At 43.3% G+C, this 17,598-nt stretch overlaps 1 protein-coding gene across 1 annotated transcript in view; it reads left to right on the top strand.

Moving 5' to 3' along the window:
- Positions 1-13,598, top strand: part of LOC147640281 (RNA-binding KH domain-containing protein RCF3-like) — a 72,739-nt gene extending 59,141 nt beyond the window's left edge. Inside the window, exons 6-8 of the mRNA XM_086778853.1 lie at positions 12,286-12,356; positions 12,455-12,563; positions 12,705-13,598. Of these exons, the coding sequence (XP_086634979.1) occupies positions 12,286-12,356; positions 12,455-12,563; positions 12,705-12,863 (339 nt within the window). The 3' untranslated portion in view covers positions 12,864-13,598. The remainder of the gene's footprint in view (positions 1-12,285; positions 12,357-12,454; positions 12,564-12,704) is intronic.
- Positions 13,599-17,598: the final 4,000 nt, after the last annotated feature.

Below are 17,598 nucleotides of genomic sequence, written 5' to 3'. Positions count from 1 at the left end.
CAAGCAATATAAACTTCTCTGGTTTGGGAGAAGCCATATCACCAAGCAAGCGCAAATTAGCACTTACAAAAATCAAGTCATTGATTTGTTTTGTCCCAAATTTGTTCCTCTTCTTGGATGCAACATGGCCAAATACACTCCATAGTTACTCAATCGGAGAGGAGCTTGCACCTTGAGACAAGATCCTTATTGCCAATGATTGAAGCTCTGGTGTACGAGCCCCATAATCCTCCTATCATAAAGCAGTCCCTATCTTAAACCTGTCTCTTTGTGCATCGGCCAATCCAAACCTTTCCAACTTGCTGCGATAAAATCCAAGTTGGTCTTTCACCAACCTTCGTTTGTCTGCATCACGAACCTGCCTACTTGTCTCACTTTGATCCACTTTCTTGCCACATGTCCCAATCTAAGAGATGGGTCCTTCCATAATCTTTACCTCTAAAAATATCCCAACTGGTAGACATTCTGTCATAGGCACTTTGCCAACTCTTGGTATCTGCTCAATTCCAGATGTAATGACGTGAACAGAATTTCCATTGGAGTCGGGCCAAAAATAGCAACTCTCCTAAATTTTAGGAGTGTGGTCCTTTGTATTCTAGGATAATCCCCCATTCCCAAGGCTTGTACTTTCCAAATATTTAAACATCCTGGAGTCCACCAGACCCCTTTCAGACTGGGAAATGCCCAGGCTGGTACTCTTTTGGGATTCTTCGTAGCTGGTTTACCAGACTCATACCGTTTACAGGTTAAAAATAACAAATGTAAAACATTAGACGAGGCCATTCATTCAGCTCGTATCTATGATGATACAATGGTCTCTTCCAAGGCGAAACCCGTTACCGAGCAGGGGAACAAGCATAAAAGAAAGTTCTCCGCACCTATGGCTAACACGACAGAAGGAAAGTCTTCGGACCAACCTTCGAAGAGTTCCAGTTCGACACCAGCGAAGAAGAAACGACTCCTTAGGGCTTTAAAGCTCAAGAAGGAAGGACGTTGTTTTATCTGTGAAGAAAAAGAACACATGCGTAACGAGTGCCCAAAGCAAAAGGGTACCAAGACAATCGTAGGACCCAAGCCAAAGGCAGCTAACCAGTTGTCTTTGACAACTGTACTTTCTCGCCCTAGTACTTGTTCTGATTGTCTGTTCAATTCTAAAGTATTTGGCTTGCATGATCTTCTCCGAGTTTATGGAGAAGTGAATGGCCGTAAAATTCACATTCTTTTAGACCCTGGCAGTTCACATAACTTTGTTGACTACAAACTTGTGCAGAAATTGAGTCTTGATACGACACCCAGCGATCATACCTATGAGGTACGTCTACCTGCGGGAAGGCAAGTTTGGGATCGCAAGGTGGAGATGCTTCCAATCCAGATTCAGGACTACAAAGATACTATGGAATGCTATGTTATGCATCTAGAAAATGTAGACTTGTTATTAGGGATTGAGTGGTTTAAGACTCTTGAAGTCCAGATAGATTGGTGTAGTCATATTTTTTCTTTTCAGCATAAGGACACCAAGTATTATAGAGAGTCTCGCGAGTTTGTGAGAGCTCTATGGTCTTGGAGCCTGGATCTAGTGTAGACGTGCACCTGCTTTACGCAGCCGAGGCCGGTAGCAATCTCGAGGCCCGCGAGGGCAGCTTCGTGGCTGTATGGGACGTCGCGAGGAGGAGATTGGTCGGTACGTCAACCTAGTTAGCTCAGCTCGTGGCTCGGTGGGGACAGCCAAGATTGTGGGCTTGCCCACGGCTGTCATGGTTGGGAGGTGAGTCAGGCCTGCATCCCCTTGTTTGTTTGTTTGTTTGCAGGTTTCGAGTCTCGAACCAAGATCGATCACGAGGAGATCCGTGATCGATCACGAGGAGATCCGTGGGGTTTTGACAACTACCATGAGTATATAACATGCACGTTCCTAAAAGGTGAATTTGGGCATGTTCTTGGATTCATCTAGGTATATATATGTATCCTTCAATGATCTAGAAGGTCCAATCGATAACATACATTGTTGATCTTCTTTTGTAATTTGAAAAGGTCCATAATACCTAGGAGCAAGCTTTGGATCCTTGTGCTCCTTGGCTTTAGACTTCCTAAGTCTTGCTTCCTCGAATCTCAACAAGACCCAATTCCCTTCTTCAAATGAGACCTTCCTTCTATGCTTATCCGTAGCAAACCTGTGCAAAAGCTGTATCCAAGTCTCGAACAAACTCATCTGCATGGAAGATCTCTTCCTTGGTTCTAAGCACGAGCAACAACAATGGTTTGCCATAGATAATCTCGAAAGGAGCCTTGCCTGTAGATGAATGAATGGTGTTGTTGTAAGCATACTCAACCAAAGGCAAATACTTCTCCCATTGTTCCTTTGCTTCGAGAGCATAATACTTTAGCATATCCAAGATAGTGAGGTTTGCAATCTCACTTTGTCCATTAGCCCTGAAGAGAAATTCAGCTTTGTATCCATATTGTCGAAAAGAGCTCTCCAAAAGAAACTGGTAGTTCGAGGATCTCTACCCCTCACAATGGACTTAGGCAATCCATCGTGCTTGAGAATCTGTTGAGTAAACAATCTCGCCATATGCTCTATGCGAATGGTCTTCTTCATTGGAATGACGTGGGCTTGCTTATTGAATGTATCAATAATAGTCCATATACCATCATTTCCATTTCTTGACTTTGGTAATCCAAAGATAAAATCCATAGCAATACTCTCCCATGGAACATTCGGAATCGATAATGGTTGCAATAGTCCTATTGGCTTTTGTCGATCAAATTTGACCTTCTGACAAACCAAACATTCTTGAACATATCATTCAATGTCCTTTCTCATGCTTGGCCAATAAAAGTAGTGTCACGGTGATAAATCTGTCAAATTTGATGTCTTTCATGGTGAACATGATGCTTCTAAGGTGTTAGCGTTTGTGGCACAGTTCGACATTGCTTTTAGCGATGAGGACTTTACAGAAAAGTCGAAGGTGCGCCATGCTAGCATGTTTCTGAAAGGCACTGCTGCCCATTGGTGGATCACTGAAAAGATCACCAAGGATCCCATCTCTACTTGGAAGGAATTCAAAGATAGATTTTATGCTCAGTTCTTGCCACCCAATGCAGAGCAAACTCTCACTCAAAAGTGGGACAGGCTGGAACAAAAAGATAATGAGAGTGTGCAACAGTATGTGAACAAATTTTGGAAAGTGTTGCTGGAAGTGACTCCCTTCATGCTAATCACAGAAGATGAAAGAAAAAGGAAGTTTCGTTCTGGATTGCAACCTGCTTATAGATCGGGTATTGAATTGCACCCAAAACATACATTGCAACAACTCACAGCTTCTGCCCTTGCTACAGAGCAATTGGTGCTCAAGATCAAGCAGGATCAAGGAGGTTCCAAGGCGAAGGACAAGGCTGTCCCAAATCAGCAAAAGGGCGGACAGCCATTTAAAAAGAACTTCCGGGAGCCTTACAAGGGTGGTAAAGCTGAAAATAACCCATCTAAAGAACAGGGCCCAAGGAAGAACAAATTTGGATTAACTCCGGAGCAAAGAGAGCAATATGCTAAGGATGGAAAATGCTTCTCTTGTGGTAGCAAAGACCACATGTTTCGGCAATGCCCAGATCGCAAACCAAAGCACGAGGACAAGCATACCAAAGCAAATGTTCATGCAGTTCCTGATGTGCAGGGTAATACAGGTCATGATGCAAAAGAGCGTATGGTTTGCAAGGCTTGGGGGCAAATCAAGGATCAGCCCGCACTCTTTATGTTTGATGACTGTGCAACTGACAATTTCATCTCTATGCAAATGGCAGCTGCATTGGGTATTGAGGTTGAGAACATGGGACCTCAGATTGAAGCCGAAGCTGCATTTATTGGTAAAGAGGTGCAGGTTACCCCTTTGATTGGGAAGTTGCGTATTCATATTCAGGGATACCTTGATAATGAGCATTTCCTAGTTGCTCCTCTGAATGGATGTGATGTATTGTTGGGCAAGCCGTGGCACCATAGGCTTGAGCCCCGCAAAGACTACAAGTCCAATATGATTTCTTTTATGCATAAAGGCCGCATGCACTTTATTGATGCTGGCAAAGAAGGGGATTCTATCCCAGTTGTATCACACATCCAAATTAATAAAGCAATGAAAAAGAGTCTTTCAGCGTACTTGATTTTTGTGCGTGATAGTCTTGTGCCAAATCATCAAAATGTGGATGCTATGTCTAATGATAGGCTGAATTTTTTTAATGCATTCAACAACTGTTTTGCTGACTCATTGCCAGGTGAATTACCTCCCCAAAGGCCCGAAGATCACCGTATAGATCTTGTGCCAGGTAGTTCTCCACCTAACAGACCCGCATACCGAGTAAGTGCTGCACAACAAGAAGAAATTATGAAGCAGGTTAACGAGCTTTTAGAGAAAGGTTTGGTTCAGCCCAGTTCCTCACCTTACTGCTCTCCTGTGCTTCTTGTTCAAAAGAAGGACGGATCATTCCGTATGTGTGTAGACTATAGAGCTTTGAACAAGCTTACCATCAAGAACAGATTTCCTATTCCACGTATTGATGATATCTTGGATAAGCTTGATGGCTCGGCTTGCTTTAGCAGACTTGATTTGAAGAGTGGTTATCACCAGATACGCGTGGTGCCACAAGATGTCCATAAGACTGCATTCAGGACAGCCTTCGGATTATATGAATTCTTGGTAATGCCTTTTGGTCTCACCAATGCTCCTGCTACTTTTAATCGAATGATGGATAGGATATTCCGACCCCATCGCAAGTTTACAGGAGTCTTCTTTGATGATATCTTGGTTTTCTCCAAGAATGAGCAGGAACACAGAACTCATTTGGTCACAGTGTTCGAAGAGTTGCGGAAGCATAAACTTTTCGTCAATGCCAAGAAAAGTGAGTTTTTCCTTTCTGAAATTCATTATCTGGGACATATTGTATCCAAGGATGGAGTTACAATGGATCCTGCAAAGATAGAGACTATTCGGAATTGGTCCGAATTGCAAAACGTACATCAAGTACGTAGTTTTCTGGGATTATGTTCGTACTACAGGCGTTTCATAAGGCATTTTGCTATGATTGCAACTCCTCTACATGATCTCACGAAGAAGAAAACTGTTTTCAAATGGACTTCAAAGGAACAGGATGCTTTCTTGCAGCTCAAGCATGCGATCATATGTGGTCCAGTATTGATTGTTCCTGACTTGCACAAGTCATTCGTGGTTGAATGTGATGCTTGTGGTGATTGCATAGGAGCTGTCCTAAATCAAGAAGGGCATGCAGTTGCATACGAGAGCCGTCGTTTGCATGATGCTGAGCTTCATATGGATATCTATGAGAAAGAGCTCTTGGCTGTAATTCACGCCTTAAAGATTTGGAAACATTATCTTCTTGGGGCTGAATTTGTAGTCAAGACAGATCATCAAAGCTTGAGATATTTTTTATCTCAAACCAAGCTTTCAGAGAAGCAAATGAGAATGGCGAATTTTCTTTCCATGTTTCATTTTCAGATTGTGCATACTCGAGGAAAGAAAAATGTGGTGGCCGATGCACTATCTAGGAGGCCTTATATTGCTGCAGTCTCAGTGGCCTCTCATGGAGATCTATCTGCTATGAGAGATTTGTATCATTTGGATGCTGATTTTTGCCATATATGGACTGATTTGATGGCTGGTCATTCACATGCCTCTTATGTTATCAATGAGGGTTATCTCATGAAGGATAATTGCCTATGTGTGGTGAAGGATTTGCGTCCAAAGGTTATGGACGAATGTCACGCTCCACCATACGCTGGTCATCGAGGTATTATGCCTACTACTCGCATGATACAGAGGTATTTCTTTTGGCCAAGCATGCGTAAAGACATTGAGGCTTATGTGCGTGCATGTATTACTTGCTAAAAAGTGAAATTTGACAGGCAAAAGCCTCCAGGTTTGCTTCAGCCCTTGCCTATTCCCTCGCAACCTTGGGAGAGTATCACGATGGATTTTATTATGGATTTGCCTAGATCCCAGCATGGGAATGATGCTATTTGGACTATTGTGGACAGGTTTAGCAAGCAAGCTCACTTCTTGCCCGTCAAGAAAACCATTAAAGCTGATCATATGGTAAAGCTTTTTCTTGCTAATATTTTCAAGCATCATGGTATGCCTAAATCCATTGTTGGGGATAGAGATCCCAGGACTACAAGCCTATTTTGGAGGGCTTTGTTTGATAATATGGGTACTACGCTTGAGTTTTCATCAGCTTATCATCCCCAAACGGATGGCCAAAGTGAAGCTGCAAATTCAGCCGTCTTGGATTTGTTAAAGTGTTATGTAGCAGATCAAAAGAGTGCATGGGAGAAGTATCTTCCACTTGTTGAGTTTGCCTACAACAATACAATCCATGCTTCCACAGGAAAGGCTCCGTTTGAGATTATTTATGGCAGAGTGGTCTTGCCACCCATCCTTCGTACTAAGGATGAGATTTTTGCAGCTGATGAATATGTTCGTGACTTGGATGTTGCCTTTAGTCAGGTGCGGACAGCCATTGCAAGATCTCAGGATAAGCATAAAATGGCTGCTGACAAGCATAGAAGGGACATGGAAGTCAAAGAAGGTGATTGGGTATTGCTGAAATTTGAGAAGGCTAGGCTTCGGAAGAGGCCAGGACGAGAAGGATCATATCCTAAGCTTTCTCCTCGCTATTATGGACCCTTCAAGGTGATTCACAAGATCAATGAAGTGTCCTACAGGCTTGCTTTACCTAGTCATTGGAAGATTCACAATGCTTTTCATGTGAGTCTATTTCGGAAATATGTGGGGCCAGATCCTGATGAGCCTGTCACACAGAAGATCCGCCAGAGATTGAAGAGCTTGAGGAGATCCTCCAGCCAGAACAGATTGTTTTTCACAAGGAGAGAAAGCTACCTGCAGGAAAGCTTTCCAGGAGATACCTTGTGAAGTTTAAGAATTATTTGCCTATTGATGCCAAATGGGTAAATGAGGATTATTTTGCAGATTATCCGCAATTGTTGCAGGCATATCTTGAGGCTTTTAAGTTGAGGTCAACTCTTTAGAAGCCCGGGGGGATGTCACCAATTGGCCGACCATTTGGTCCATTCCTAGTTTTTGCGTCTCGTTCACTTGAGGCCAGGCCAGTGTCTCGTGTGAAGAGGCCAGTATTTTTGCTGACATGGACGGGAGCCAGACTGGTGCCACCCGTGTGTTAGCAGGATGGTGTCGTATGGACGGGAGCCAGATCAGTGCCACCCGTGTATGACCTGGACTGTGTTCGATCCATGGGACTGTCACGCCATGGAAGAGCCAGTATTCGTGCCGTGTTTTACCTATGGGACTGTCACACCATAGGGAAACTCGTGCCTGGAACTATGTCTTACCTATGGGACTGTCACTCCATAGGAAGACCAGGATTTTATGTTTTTATGTCGTGCCAGTTTTGTGCCGACAGATATTTTGTACATGTTCCATGAACGGGAGATATGTCCATGTTACTATTTGCACATGCACACATATTTTGTATGCTTGAAACTGTTTTCGCATGACATGTATTTGTGTGTTTGCCTGCTTGACGTGTTACTTACTGAGCGGGGACGCCTGCCAGTGAGTCGTGAAGTCTACTCTGTATTCTGATGAGTTTCAGTGCATGTGAACAGGTGGTAAGTATATGGTACATGTTGTTAAATTGTTATTTAATTCTAACCCCTTTGTTTTATAAGGTTAGGGGTTCACACTCATTTAAAAGTGGGCACCCCCTTTGGGCACCCACTTAGGGGCCAAGGTGGGGAGCCTCACTTTTAAGTGAGTGTGGGGGTGGGCATGGTCACCCACCCCCACTAATCCCCCACATGCAAACGTGGGTATGACCAAGGCTAACTTCACTTTAATTTATTAAAAAGAAATCTCTCTCTTCAAGCGAAAAATCAATCGCTTCTCCCTGGCGCTGATTTTCATCAACCGGCGCTGGCTGCTCTTTCTGCTGGCGATTAGCTTGCTGCAGGTGGCTCCTATACTCTGCTGCCGCTGCTGCACCTGCTCCTTTACAGGCGACTGAGTTTGCTGCTGCTGCAGGCGGCTGCCACCATTTTCTACTGGCTTCGCTTGCCCCTCTACAGGCTGGCTGCAACCACCCCTGCAGGCGGCTGCCTTCTCTTTCCACCTCTACAGGCGACTCCTTCAACGGGCTGTACCCTCTGCTGCCGGCTGCTCTTGCCCCTCTACAGGCTGCAATCAAGCCCATCTACATGCTCCTACAGGCGGCAGCAAATTGGCAGTAGGCGCTGCCTGTTTCTCTTACAGGAAGTCGTGGGTCCTCTCCAGAAAGTCTACGCTTGTTTCTCCAGCAAGCTACCATCTACAGGAAGCTACGCAGGCTGCAGCTAAATAGCTGTGCACAACAGCCTGGTGCCTCCTCCATACTCGGTGGTTTCTTTTCTCTCTCAGGCGGCTGAGCTTACAGCGGGAGGCTATCTTCAGTTGGCAAGTACACAAGCCTATCCTTCTTTCACAGCAGGTGGCTGTGAACTTTTGCGGTGACTCTTGTCTTGGTGGTTCTCCACGAGGCAACTGCTTCTTCATCACCTGGATGACTTCATCATACTCTGAGGATTGGTTTTCATATCAACCATCTACAAGTAAGTGATTTTCAGATTTGAGTAAAGTATTATATGTTTAAATCTGGTAAAAGATTCGTCCCGCTCGGCCTACACCCGTTCGGTGCCGGGTTGTCCAAGCTATATGGGCGAACCTCGGTCCAAAGGTGCTGAGATCGGGAGAGCCAGGCGTTAGTACGAGAGCGCCTGTCTGTGCGTGGTCTCGGAACACCAGTGTGGTGCTCTCCGCGGAGTCCAGTGAAAGCACAGGACCGTAGCGATTGGACCACACCAGTGGTCGATCTGCTTCGAGCTTCTACATCAAAATTCGAGCTATTTGTTTGGTACTGTTTTCATATGTACATGGACATTATCTGGTTCTCAGAACCCATGGAGCATTGTATTCATTAAATACTCCCAATAAATATATCATATATTGAGGGGGGGGTCGGCCCGTTCCGGCCCCAGTACTGGTGTCCATTTTCCATTTCATTTCATTTAATTTCAAGTTGTTTTAAGTTGTCCATTCCATATTTGTGGTTTTAAAGTTGTGCTTTTAAGCGTGTGGGTGTCCAACGGAGTCTTTCCCACTTGACGGGATCGGTTTCAGAGTGATACTTGGACTTGAACTTAGAACTTGGAGTTGAACTTGGGCTTGGATCTAGACTTAGACTTGATCATTGGATTGGAACTAGAACTTGGACTTGATCATTGGATTGGAACTAGAACTTGACTTGAACTTGGGCTTGGATCTAGACTTAGACTACAAAGCATTGGTAAGTAGTGAAGCGGATCTTCTGCTATCTTTAGGGCTCCCTGGATCTTGCGTTGGTATATCCAGGGCGGCAGCTTGCAGTTACATGCTTAGATTGATTCCGATTGGGCTGATGACTATGATACACGGCAATCCACCAGTGGGAGTTGTTTCTTTTTTGGGGCATTCATGCATATCATGGTTGAGCAAAAAGCAGTCCACTGTTGCAACGTCTACTTGTGAGGCTGAGTACAGGACAACCTTTACAGCCACAGTAGATTGTGTATGGTTGAGGAGATTGATGACTGATCTTCAGCAGACACCTACCACCATACTCACTGACAATCAGAGTGCTATAGCCATGGCATGAAACCCAATGTTTCATGCACGTACTAAGCACATAGAGATTCATTATCATTATGTCAAGGAGAGGATTTATGCAAGGGAGATCTCATTATCTTACTGCTCTACACATGACAATGTTGCAGATCTATTCACGAAGGTGTTGCCTCGAGAGAACATGCCCTGCCTCCTTTTAGGAATTAATTTAGGAACAATCCACAGGCTCGCAAGCCAAGATCAATACAAACGCAAACAAATATGCCGATGTAGAAATCAAAGTCGCAGTCGATGCGAAGGCACGAGATCTCATTGCTGAGCACACCACGGGGATGGCCCACAAGATCCCTCTCCGAGCTAGTACCAAATCCGAGGGGAAATTTGCCCAAAACTTGAGCAAAAGCACAAATTCTCCACAAGTTTGATCTTCCCGCATAAAATCCAACGTACCCCAAGCTTGAGAATGAGGTACACAAGTGATAAGTGTAGATGATGAAGTTTATGATGATCAGCAGCAGATGAGACGCCCAATCTGGAGTAGAAACAGCTTAAGAAGGCCGTATAGCTGTTGTTTTAGGCTGTTTAGATGTGGACGGACCAAAGCGGATTCACGTGGCAGCACGGTAGCAGCCAATCGGCGCAGAATAGCAGCACTGTACAGTTTCGTATGAACTGTTTGGATCCGTACAATGTACGGTATGTTGATGAGGTGGCACAAGGTAAACGGCAACATGGCTTTGGAATAGCAGCAAGGCGGCGATGAAGAATTCCACGTTTCAATTATGATGGGGAAGAGAGATTTCCTAGGAAGGGTACCAAGCACTAACCCTTGGGGTTAGGGACTAATCCAACAGGGTTAGGGAGTCGTGGGATTAGGGAAAGTATGTACATTCAGGTGGCTAAGGTTTAGATTTAATGAATCCAAGGTTATTGGCTACTTATGATTGGACTATTATTTATAGCAGCACTAAGCACTATATAAGTGAGTTGGGTTATTATTAATTTATTGTGGTCTGGTCCTGGACCAAGATTCTTACTCTTGCCATGGACATAGTAGATCACATGCGGTCTTGTTGAGGGTCCCTTAGGATAGGCTTTGGTGGTATGGGATGCCATGGCTGACTAGCTTGGACTCGCGAGAGTGGAACCTGAGCCCTTGGCTCGGGGGAGGTTTGTGGACGCAAACCTACAGTTGGGTGGTGAGCTTGCTTGCACCCCTTTTATTTGGTTTCTCTAATCTTGTTTATGCCTGTGTATTAGGTGATCCTCGGGAGGAGTCTCTCCTCACACTGAGCCTAAGTGATGCTTGTGGACTTGCTTCTGAGCCTACTAGTGCCCTAAATATATTCTATGACTGCTACCTCAATCAAGGATTAAATCTGAGATTAGCCATGTCCATGGCTGTGCACGTGGCATTCCCTCTTGCTAAACTTTATGATGGATTGGAAACTTGTCATCCTTCCTCCTTGGACTAGTGACTTTGTACTTTGACTGACTTTGGACACTTTGATTGAAAACCCTATTGTTCCTCTGATTCCACTCAAAGTCTGGTTAGAGAACTGTGCATATGTTCCACTTTGTCCCCATGCCTGCAATCCCTTTCCCTTACCACAGCTATGGTCTCCTGCTGAAAATGATCATGCATGAATCTCCACCTTTGGAAGTGACCTGAGAGCCAATGGTATGCTCCTTTTTACTTCTGCCATGGACATGGTGGTCCACAGGCGGTCTTGCCAAGGGTCCCTTAGGATAGGCTCTGGTGGTACGTCAGGGTTGACTCGCTTGGCTTTTGGGGAGTGGAACCTTAGCCCTTGGCTCGGGGGAGATTCTTGATGGAATCTACGGTTGAGAGGTGAGTTTGCTTGCACCCTTCTGTGTGTTCTAACCTTGTGTGTTTAGCTTGTGTATCAAGTGATCTTATGGGAGCTTAGCATACCTATATCAGTTCATGGACGAGTTTTGCCCGTTGTTGAGAGCTTATCAAGGGGCCATGCAACTAAGGACTGCTGTGATGCAAGTAGGGGAGAATGCGACACACCTATAAGTATGTAGGGCACAACCGGACATTAGATATCAGCTGACAGGTAGAGTCAACATCGCTGATGACACATGGCACTGCCACATGGCAGTTTTGATGTGGCAGTCAGGTACAGGCGGCCGATAGCAATACTACTGGCTGACTAGGAGCATTGGTGCATATATATACTTGGATATCTCTGGAAAATCCTAGCATAGAGGCTCAAGTGTTCTACAATGTTGATGCGGGTTCCCAAAAATTCCCAAGATACACTATTGATGTAAACCCCTTGTGGGTTTTTTCAGAAGCAAGATTCGGAGTTTAAAAGCATAGACTTTAGCTCTGAATTTATTTTATCAAGACGGTTGCTTGTTGTCATGCCACATGCTTTGTTGAGGGATAATTCCTGACCACTGCTTTTTATGATCATGTGATTAAATCAAACATCATGAATTGAACTTTTCTCAAGATCTTGTATTTCTCGATCAGCTCTGTGATGTTTTTGTTGAGACTTCCTGTTTTGCGAGTACTAGAATTTGTAACCAGGATTCTTATCAGAATATTATTGACCACCATTTCTGTACTTTACAGGATCTTCTTGGAGGAAGAAGTCTTGCAGACTATGACAGCCCTTCACTTCATAAAGGATCTGACTTGTTTAGGTATGTTTGACCTCTGTGTCAACCGAACTGCATCATGAAGTAGCCTTTTAGAGAGGTAGCTCAGTTTGACATTGAATTGGGATATTATGCATGGGCAGGTCAACAGGTGCTCTTGTTACAAAAACTACCGTTGAGGTAGTAATCCCTACCCGAGTTGTTACTTCCATCATTGGAGACGGTGGCTCTAAAATTGTTCAAATTCGCCAAGTATGTATTGGACCCTCTGCTGAGGTTGGCTTAGGTGTTGATTTGATAAGGAAAGCACTAATCTTCTTCTTAACAAGAGAGAATCATTTCTGTATATATATATATATATATATATATATATATATATTTGTTTGCCTTCAGATGTCTGGTGCAAAAGTGAATCTCCTAGATGTCAGACCTGGAGCAGCAGAGACCGTTGTGGAGATATCTGGCACACCTGAGCAAACACATGCTGCACAAAGCTTGCTACAAGCTTTTATCTTGAGTGGGCAGACATCGTCTCTTGGCTATGCAGGATGAGTACATTATCTTGGGATGGTGTCTGTAATCTCTTGCGGGAAAGCGTTGATGCATTGTGCGTGTGCAGTAACTCATTTTGCCAGAAAATGCAGGGTTAGAGTGTTTTTAGGTCTCATTATAAAACTGACCTGTATCTACTTTCTTTCATCTTCCTCCTATGATGTGGACACGACAAACCCTTTATTCAAATCTCTCCTAAAGCTAACCCGTTTGAATTGCTCTTAATTTGGCCCTTGCTATAATACAGTAAAGCAAAAGCCAAGGTTTTAGACATCCTTTATTGTATGTACAAAATCACCTGGCATTTTTCTCGCCAGAGATCAGCTAGATTAATGGAAGTTGCAAAGACTCAACTTCTCAGAAGAGCTTCAACAGGCCATCACACCATTATGTGGAAGATGGCCAATCTAGACCTTGCGATTAAAGAGGGTAAGTTATTGGCTCTTATCATATCTCAAAATATTTAGTTGTTGATAACATTCATGATGTTTCATTGAAGTATTTGAGATCGATGCATCCCTCCAACAAAGTGAATCAAGTTAGATTATTGGAGGTTTAGACTCGTTGGCATTTGAATTTTTCTAAGAACTGTTGCTGTCATGGCATCAAGAACTCAGCTCCTTGCATGCTGTGAAGTATTTCTTCCTCTCTACATAGAACCCTGCAGTTTGTACTGACGTCGTCAGTCTTGTAACTTGTACATGATATGATATTTGCAATGTGTGTTCACAGTGAGTACACTCTCTCTAGTTTGCAGTGTTTCAGATTATCTACAGTACGTGCATCAAAAGCTCTTAAAAGGTAGATTCAACCAAGCCTAACCCATGGTTACATGTTACTGGTTACAGGCCAATCAAGGTTGATAGTGAGACATGTTAATGGTTATAAGGTCAATGAAGGTAGATGGTCACTGTTAGGGATTTCGGTAACATGGTCTGCCACTGCCATATGTGTCTTGCTCTGTGTGATGCCGCTTTCATTTGAATACCAGCACAAGTCTGGTGGAGAGGTGGTGCGCCTCTGTGAAAATTGTAAAATTTAAGGGTGGGCTGCTCCTTTTTGGTAGCAGAGATGAAGGGACCTTGATTTCACATGAAATGATGTTCATAGGTCAATGATCAAAGGCCACTAAATGAGTAGTTATAAGATGGTGGTTACTTCTTTGTTACTGGCAAACTGCCCCATGCAAGTGGATTGGGAATGCACATAAGAGTGTCTGATTAGGAGTAGGCTTGCTTATGGTTTTTTCTACAGCTCAGATTTATCTTTCTACAGCTCCAATATATCTGAAGCCTACAAGTGCAGTGAAGTCCTTAATATTGTCTCAAGATTAGTTTGGTAACTTAACTAAAAGGTTTTTTGCCTGGTTAATCTTGCAACAATGCATTCAAGGTGTGTGACATATAGGACTAGGACATGCCAAAAATACTAGCACAAAGGAAAGATTTAACAAAGAATCCTATCTCTTCTTAATGATTGGAGGGGTAGCGTGCCACCTGCATTCTCTATAAAAACCCAACACCTAGTATCAAAGTAATCTAATATTTTTTCCAAGCCGATTAATATTTTATAAAATAAGGATTGGTGGTCTGTACTGAAGGTCATTAGAATATCAAAAGATTTCAATAACTATGCACATGTCAGCATGTGCAAGAAGCCTAATCAAAGACAGACCTAAAAACCTAGTTTTTTATGCACAGGAGAGAATTTCAAAGTCTAATGACGCTTGAAACATTTAACATGAATATCATGCTGAAGTCCAGAATAGCTCTTGGCAAGCTAAAAAAGTTACTATATATGTGTCAAAAGATTTGTAGCACTTCTGATGGATAATGGACTATTAGTCCACAAGAGAATTGACTAGGAAAATAAAGTCTTCATAGATGCAAAAAATTGTTACAAAGTAAAAGAGAAATCATAATTACAACCATTCCAAAACTTGAGGGATTGCATACTTGGTTAAAGTGCATAAGTCAATACAATCACTTCAAGCTTCAAGAAATGCCCAGGTTACTTTTACTAAAAGATAGTCGCTTGAGGAAAACTTTCAACATATTGTAATTTCGAGACAGGTGGATTGCTGATTTAATTTATGCACAACACCTAGTTTTTTTGAGTTGCATCGATGATTTCCAAGTAACTTGGAAGATATTTATTTCTCATTGTACCACGAATGATTACTCTTCTCATTGAGATTTTCTCCATGATAGGTTCTTACGAAATCTGTTTTCCTTTGCCGAAAGTCCCAAAGGTGCCCCACATTTTAGCTCCCTTTTTTATTATTATCAAGATTGTACCTTGAATACATGCCAAGAACCAAAATGGTTCATTGCTACTCCACTTAATTTACATCGCCTTCCATGCCTCCTTAATTGGCTTTTCATCCGGCACCACACTTTCCCAAAAGCTTTCCATAGGTTGAGACGTGTAGTCTGAGTTTCAAACGTGCCACACACGAGTGATACTTCAGGGGATTCCTATAAGATTTTTGTAGAGAGTCCAAAGAAACCCCCTTTTATTCCTAAAGGGAGCAATAAACTATGAAACAGGCCTTTTTCTTGCTTGTGTTGAAAAGGTATTACACATGATAGCTTCACCATTCAAACCCTTTACTTGTTCGTGTTGTAAAGGCAAGAGAATTCATTGCAATATCAAAGAGGAGAGGGGATAAAGGGCATTCCTATCTATTACTTCAACTGGTGATCAAAATGGGAAACCTTCTGCCTTGCACTAGGAAGAAGAAGGGAGAAATGCAAGGATCATAGTCGATTTGCGCCCTTATCTGTTCAAGATAGAACAACCCTCTTTAGTGGAGAAGTAAGGGTTCTCAACCTTGCCTCCATTGGTGTCACCATAATGGAGCTTTGCAATTGGGCATAGAGCAACATTAGTTAAGAGCTTACTTTAGCCTTGTCGAAGCATGTGTTGTTGGGCCTTGCCTTCGAGTCACAAATGCAACTTCCCAGTGTGGGTGTGCTAGCTCGTCCTGTTGTGTCCTCACTCCGTTATCACACCAGAATGCTCCTTTGCCGATGGAGTGAAAGGAGAGCTCTCTATGCTTAGATGGAGGCACAACAAGATAGTCCTTCACGATGGTTTTCTATCACAAAAGGCGGGAAAAGAAGAGCCTAATGGAAGAGGGAAACCTACAATCAAATCTATTCAAACAAGCATCCATCTCGCAGTAAGAATCCAACAGTATGCAAACAAGCAAGAAGAGGTAATTGTTTTTTAAAATGAGAGAGAGAGAGAGAGAGTGAAAATTCAAGGAGCTCACAAGAAAACTATTACATTGTCCATTGGTTAAGCAACTATGTACATGAAGAGTTTGTAGACTTTCCCTTTTCGACGTTAAGGACATGGCAAGACCACTTTATATGGTCCAGTGCTACCTTACAAAAGAACGATAACTGTCCTTACAAGTAAGATGGAAAAGCTCCTTATAGTAGGTTGGGTGGGTGAAACCATGTTAACCTATGGAGTCCATGTTAACCTCTACGGAGTGGTTAACATTAGCCCCTTTCTAATGGTGACCGTGTCCTCGCGTCACCAAAGTTGGTGGGTGAAGCTCCTACTAGGGTAGAAAGTGTGGATGGTATAGGATACGCCATAGAGTTAGCCGATCGAGGTTAAGTGGTATGGTTTAGGGACGATCTGCATTCGGATGAAGGGCAAAGTGGTGGGAAGCTTTGGGTAGCTCTTATGGTAGGCAACATGTGGATGTGATATGAAAATTGATACGTGATGTGGAGGTGCTTTATGGTTGGTATTTGTTGGTTGTGGAAGTTGTGTGGATCCTTCAACATGAGGTAGTTGGTAGAAGACACCATGTTATTAGCAGAATGGGTGTGCTAGGACCACCATGAATGATTTAATGGGGAGATGGTGGTCAGGATCTTCATGGTACAACATGAGTGTATGGCTCGATGTCACTTGTAATGTTGAGAGATGTGGCTTCTTTTTGTGGCAAATACATTAGCCAAGGCGAGGTGTTGGTGATAAATTGGAGTCAAAGTAGAGGATACATGCATGAAAGCTTGTTGGAGGTACCTACAAGATCGGGCGTTCTCCAAGCAATGGGTCGTAGCATGGTCAAGCTTGCACTCACCATGGTCCCCCCCATCTAGAGATGTACTAGAGGGTTGGCATTGATGAGGAGTTGAAGACGAGTTGATGAAAGACTCCTGCTGATTCGAGGAAGGTCTAAGTAATCAGGGGCCATCGTTTGCACCCACCATGGTTCCCCCATCTAAAGATGTACTTGAATAACTATCCATGATGAGGCTCAAAACACATTCATGAAAGAATAGTGCCTATTTGTCTATTACATGTAGAGCTCGTGGATATATTGCAGGAGGTGTGCATCGACGTTAGGCAAAAGGTGGGCCTATGTAGGAGCTTCTTTCATTGAAAACTTAAAGACTTTGCTCTTCGACACTTATTTGTTTGCTTTCTTTGAGTATTGCACATGGTTTGAGATACCAAATTGGTTGTTGATGTGTAATGAGGTTGGCCGATAAGGCGAGTGTGAATAAGGTTGGGTTTTCCATGAGAAGGGAAGAATTTAGGACAAGTAGTGTGCTACGTACATTAGTAAACCGCAAACTATGAGTGGCATGCTGGACATGGCCGAATGGATCAAGTGCTTCTTGAGCATCCTTTTGAAATATTTGTGGCTATTCAGTCCATATGCTTGAAGCATGGTGATGGTGGTGGAAAGAAGGGACGAATTACA

Source organism: Cibotium barometz, chromosome 3 (genome assembly GCF_041138505.1).
Source record: "Cibotium barometz isolate CiBa-2024 chromosome 3, ASM4113850v1, whole genome shotgun sequence".
Classification (NCBI taxonomy): domain Eukaryota; kingdom Viridiplantae; phylum Streptophyta; class Polypodiopsida; order Cyatheales; family Cibotiaceae; genus Cibotium; species Cibotium barometz.
This window is presented reverse-complemented; position numbering and strand designations above follow the sequence as displayed.